General features: G+C 40.9%; 1 protein-coding gene across 5 annotated transcripts in view; it reads right to left on the bottom strand.

The window, feature by feature from the left end:
- Positions 1-1093: 1093 nt before the first annotated feature.
- adgrl3.1 (adhesion G protein-coupled receptor L3.1) overlaps positions 1094-6231 on the bottom strand; it is a 170903-nt gene continuing 165765 nt past the window's right edge. For all 5 annotated transcript variants that reach the window (XM_017425754.2, XM_017425752.2, XM_017425756.2 and 2 more), the window contains 2 exons: positions 5519-5821; positions 1094-3294 (listed from right to left, as the gene is read on the bottom strand). In XM_017425754.2, coding sequence (XP_017281243.1) covers positions 2651-3294; positions 5519-5821 — 947 coding nt within the window. In that variant the 3' untranslated portion in view covers positions 1094-2650. The remainder of the gene's footprint in view (positions 3295-5518; positions 5822-6231) is intronic.

Below are 6231 nucleotides of genomic sequence, written 5' to 3'. Positions count from 1 at the left end.
AGGAAAAAGCCTATTACTCTGAAAACAACATAAAAAAACAGATTACTGTTAGAAAATGCACACAGGAACAAAGACCCTTAATTTCTGGAAACATGTCCCATGGTTTGATGATACTGAAATTGAACTGTTTGGCCGTAATGACCATAGCATCATGAGGAAAGAACATTATGTGGAAATATTGAAGCAACATCTCAAGCCAGGAAGTTAAAGCTTGGGCGCTAATGGGTCTTCAAACGGACAAAGACCCAAAGCATATTGCCAGATTAGTTATAAATTGGCTTAAAGACAACAAAATCAATGCTCTAAAAATGTAACTTACTATTCTGATGTTTAGCAAAAAAAAAAATAATAATAATTTGGAGGATTCTACCTGACCTAAAACAGGAAATGTTTAGTCCTATTTAATGTCAGATAGGGAGAAAAAGTGGTTCAGTGATTTTTTTTTATACAGCATATGGAAATATTTAGTTTTTACTGCATATATGCCTATTAGGTCATAAAAATGTTTTCAAAACAAGTTGTTCTTTTTATTTTTTTATTTTTTGCCTGTGTCTCCCATGATGGCTATAAGGGCATCTTAAATATGAAAGAATCAAAGCCCTTTTTTTCATGTAAAATCTCAATAGAAAAAACAAAATCACTCAGCACACACACACACACACACACACAAAATACCCCAACAAAACTATGTCAGTAATTTATTTGTTGGCAAACAACTTTCACTGTTACAACAAATATTAGTTATGAGATCATTCAACTTGGAACCCATACAAAAAAGAATAAATAATTATCAGTAATATCGTAATAATAATCATGATCATAATAATTTAAAAAAAGAAACAAAACATTTAAAACAAAAAAAACCAAACAAAAAAAAACCAAACAAAAAACCAAACAAACCCAGTGCCACTTGTTTAAACTCCTGCCTAAGGCCAGCTTCCTTTCCTCTGAGCTTGTTTTGCTTTCATTAAACCAATAAGCAGATAAATAAATAATTTCTCTCTTGGGGACATGGAAGGGGTTTGTGGGATACATGTGCAAGCAACACTTCATACACTTCTTAATTTTTTTTCCCCTCATTAATTAGTAAACATTGGCTTTCCGTGTTGGATAACGCTGTCATGTGCCAGGACCTTTTTTTTTTTTTCTTGGTCTTTTTTTTTTATTTTATTTTATTTTAGTTCACATATAAACTGGAATCACGGCGGTTCACACGTAAGATCCTCCTGTGTGTAGTTCGCATTCGATTTCTCTCGATTTAAGTAACTTGGCAATAGAGATGACATAATTCCTAATGCATTCTTATGTTACTAACTCAGTCTGTTAGGTCCAACTCCCAGGCTCCTCCTGCAGCATAGCTCCGCCTCGTCGAGTCACTTGAATTCTACACAGTGGTAAAGTATATACTAACAAATGATTTTGCAAAATGTGACAGTGGTGTTGCTATAAAAAGGACCAGAATGGCATGTGCGTAAGGTATATGCATAATAATTAAAGAGTGCTTCGTTGTATTTACGAAAGAATGACAAGAACGATTGTTCCTTGCTCCTCCTGCGGTCGGCTCACGACCAGAATATATTGTGACATTTTAGAACAGTCCTAAAGACAAAAGAAACCAAACAAAGAACAACAACAACAACCAAAGGGGAAAAAAAACCTTTTGAATTTCCAAAAAATAAAAGACTTGGTCATATGCAACATTTGTATCTGTATTCTGTACAATACATAAACAGTTTGTGATTTCTCATAATTCTTTGATGATTCAAAACTTTTACAGAAGAAAGGAGAATAAACCGAACCCTGTCTTTTTTTTATTTTTATTTTTTATTCTTCCTTTTTAAAGTTCAGTCAGTTGTGATATGAGCGTCAGTCTTTAGTTTTCGGTGAAGTACACAGCAACCGTAGTCACTACAACTCGCAGGAATGTTACACCAGCCCGGACACAACTCCAGTTTAGCAGATACGAACGGGGAAAGAGTTCAGAACGTCGGCGTGATATGGTTCCACTTCTACTGCCTGAATGATATGGATTTCACCAGAGGATGGATAGTGAGGGTATATATATAATACATCCTTCACTTGATTGGCAGGTATGCGGCGTCTCTGTGGGGGGAAAAAGTTTACATCGTGAACACCGGAGTTGAAGATCCTGCTCTAACTTTCGGAGAGGTGAGACTATCATCCAAGTCTTAAAGTTTGACAGAGAGACAGACGTACAGAGAGACACGCAGCTCCATCACCCAGGGCCCGAGGCCCTCCCCATGAAGTGGCGGGAGTAGAGACTATCCTCTAGGATCTGCTAGAAGTCCATATTGGGGATCTTGCAGGGCTACAATCAGTCCAAGACTCCAAATTAAAGTAACAGGTATGTTAGAATTACAGAATCCCTCCCTGTTCCAAGTGAAATTTTCCTGTTTGATGCTAACAAATGTTCTTTCGGCCTGCACCAGTTATGACAATACATTCTCCCCTTCCTTGTGTTTGACCAGTGGTGTCTCAGTTATATTGTCACAAACCGTTGTTCATGTCACACAGTGTATCAATCCAGGGATGGGCCAGCTCCGTCTGTCAGTCAACAACACACAATGTCTTCATTGGAAATTTAAAAGTGTGAAAATGGGTTCAGGAGGGACAGAGGTCTCAGTTGGCTCTATAGACTGGTAACCAGGTGAGAAGGGTCCACTGGCAGCTCCTCGGGAGACGAGTCAGACTCCTCTTTGCTCCCGGACACCATGTATCCGTCGCTGCCGCCCCGGCCCATGTGGTAGTAGTTCTGCAGCTCGTGAAGGTGATTCCTGGAGCCCAGGTTTGGCATGCTCTTGTAATAGACATCATCCAGCTCGGGAGCGGTGGCGCTCTTGCAGGGCTGCAGCTCCCCAGAGCTGTCTTCCTCTCCGTCTGTTAATCCGTTCATCTGCCCATCGGGGAGGTCCGTCAGCACCGGCATGCTCGTGTAGAGCGAGTCTCTGTGGTTCGGCGAGTGCGTGTGCTCATCGGTGTGCTCGTTGGTCAGCAGGGGGAAAAAGCTCTCGCTGGGCTCCTGGGCAATGCGCCGCTGCCGGGAGAAGCTGTGAGGCGGGGGCGGCGGCGGGGGGTGGCTGTCGGGCGGAGGAGGCCGTGGCGGCAGGAGAGGCGCGTTGGACTCCTCTCGGATGATCTCCAAACCGAGGTTCTCCTCGTGGGGGTAGGCCGCAGGGTTGTCCAGCACCATGGGACTGTTGTCCTCCTTACCGCTGCCCACACAGCCACCAATTGCACTGCTGCTGCTGCTGCCGCTGCCCCCGGCCAGACTCCCTGAAAGAACCAGGCGGACACATTACAGCACACCACATTAGAAATGACTTTCAATTTATTTTGAGCGAGAAGCAAAGCTGCTGTTACTATGCTGTTAATGATTTTAGCACCCTAAAGTGGAGACTTAGCTTTAATTAAAAATTCTGATCAAATTTCCACATTTAGAGCAAAAAGAGTTGCCAGAAGAAAACTACGAGCGGAGGTTTATCACTTGACTCAGCTGAAAAACACCCAAGTGGGATAAGTTTAATGTCCTGAAGGTAGGCTTTTTAGGGTCTGTGAAGGGAACGTCTGTAAACACTTCAATTTGTAGTTCATGTGTAACGACAACACAAGTGCATTAACACAATCTTCACTTGAAAATTCAAAATGAAAAAAAAAAAAGTTTGTAGAAGCTGATCTTCTGCAGAGGAGGGAAATGATCTGTGATGTCTGCAGTTGTTCACTTGCAGATCCAAAAGAGAGTTATACACTCAGCTTTATAAACTGTACTTTTCATCCCAATGTTTTGGTTCTCTGACTCGCTAAATTATGGTTGTGATTCAGCCGTTTAGCTCATTATTTATTTTTAGCTACATAAGAAAAAAGAACTTTTAATTGACACACAACACCTGCCTCAGACATGAAGAAAAGCCAACCAAAGTCTAGTGACACTGGTTCCCTGTGAATAGTACAGTTTCTTAATGTGTTGATAATTTGTCCCTCTTTTTTTTTTTTGGTCACTTTTTTTATACTTTGGGTTGCCCCTCTGTGGCCACAAAAACAAAAAAATGAAAAAAAAAAGTGATTTGCAAAAAAACACTTTCATTTTTTGCAAACATATGGATGAAATGAGAGAAAAGAAAAGAAATTGTTATGCTTATGAAAAGAATATAAATGTATTAAACAGGAATGTAACACTACGTCTGAGCCATGGTTCGGTATATGGCTCGGTCTTAGGGTCACGGTTTAGTACAGTTCAGTACTGGACAGGACAGAGAGACATATGCCAATCCTTTTTTAAGAAACAATAACCCTGCCAGAATCAGAGACAGACTAAACAAACCCAGCTTGTTAACGGGGAGGCTCTGAAGTAGCAGGTCAAACAGCAAGGTAGAATTTGTCAACTGGTCACTTCACTATAAAATTCAAAAATAAAAGCCAAAGTTCATTGTCTTATTTCTACAACTGGAAATAAATTGTGTCCTACAGGCCAAAAATGTTGATAATCTCCAAAACTGTTGTACGTGGTGCGCTGAGCTGAGCACAGCCTGCTGCTGCAGAGCGCAGGATGGCAGCTCAACACATCTAATTAGAAAGACACACACACACCTGTATGAGTGTGTGTCACACACCTCGGCACATCCAGCCAGAAGGAAACATTAACACCAACTCTGGAGTTTTTCATAACATAATACCTCTACATTTTTACATTTGTTTAGTTCGTTTTTTTGTTTTCTAATCTCAAAAATATTCACACCACTGGACTGACAGTACATAGATGGTGCTGAGGCTGCAAACGCATCAGTCAACTGGGAGTTGAGTAAACTTTTGGACTGCGTACTGATGCATTCACAGCCTTACACATATAGACTGTGAGGCTTACATGCAGTCTAGTTGTGAACCACGTGCACACATTTGTGTAGTAACACGTACGCAGTTCGTTTGGGAAAACAGCAATTAACTAAACAATCAGCGTCAGAACAAAGTGTAGAGGTTTAGTGTTGGCTAATGTAGCGTTTTTTCGCAGTGGTATGTCCCGTTTTGAGAAAGAGGTTGTTTTAAAAACCTGAAAAATGATTTAAAAAGAAAACTACACTTGTTTGGCTAGCCATTAGCCTGGCCTGGACTAAAACTGTTGCCTCTTTTTCTGCACTCTGTGCTCTGTGACCGATGTCACGGCTGATAAGGTACTCATCATAGATATCTGACAGATCATCACTTTAAAATATGACCAGACTAAGGCAGCTGTTTGTAGGACAGTTTGCACTATAATAGTATACATTATATACTATAATAGTATACATTAGTACAGAAAACAACAGAGGGAAGACCAAATATGTACTGGAAGAGACGTTTTAAACGAGGTAATGATGTGACTTCAAGTTGGATCTCTGTCTGTGGAAAACCAAACTGTTTTTTGAACAGAACCAGTTAAAAACTGGCTCTAACACTAGAACTACTTTGCTGCTAAAACCATATCAAACGACCAAAAAGCCAGATATGACATAAAACAATCAGTCACCTCCGTTGGCCATACTGCTGTTGACCAGCTTGTTCATCAGGTTGTGGCTGCGCTCGGTGGTGGCTCTCTCGTGGTTGTTCAGGTAAGGTGGGATGTAGTTGGAGGTCAGCTCCTTGAGGATCTTCTTCTCCAGCGTGGTCTCCTTGTGGTTGCCGTGCGTGCCGTAACCGCCGCTTCGGTCCAGGATCTGAACGCAGTCGCTCAGGTACTCACTGCTGGCCATGCTGAAGTTGTTCGCATGGTTGCCATTAAGGGGAAGTGTGTCCATAACACTCGAGTCTCTGGCGTTGTTCAGCATGCCCTCTGAGGAGCAAGTCATTCAAGAAAAAATCATTATTGGAATTCCTAAAATAAACTGCACAAGGGTTTTCTACGAAGACGGATTTTAATTATTGTTTTATAACGCGGGGCGTGCTGGGAATTGGGGATTTAAGAAAGCAGATGATAATTTTATTGGAGGGAAGAAAAAAAAAATGCTCCAAGCATTCATTATTCATTTAAGAGAAGCTTCACGAGTCTGTTATTTCCCCCTCAGTTAAAACCAGCACATCAGCAACAAGAAAAAGCTTTGCTGCCATATAGAAAAAAAAAATGTTTTCATGTGTCACTTCAAATAAATGTACTGCAAATAATTTACTGGCCAGCAGATTGCATCTCAGCTACATCCCAAACGTAAACGTAGACATTTGAGACATTAATTCAAATAAATGTTG

This window comes from Kryptolebias marmoratus, linkage group LG3, assembly GCF_001649575.2.
Source record: "Kryptolebias marmoratus isolate JLee-2015 linkage group LG3, ASM164957v2, whole genome shotgun sequence".
In the NCBI taxonomy this organism is placed as follows: domain Eukaryota; kingdom Metazoa; phylum Chordata; class Actinopteri; order Cyprinodontiformes; family Rivulidae; genus Kryptolebias; species Kryptolebias marmoratus.
The sequence above is the reverse complement of the archived record's forward strand: the minus strand, read 5'-3'. Positions and strand labels throughout refer to the sequence as shown.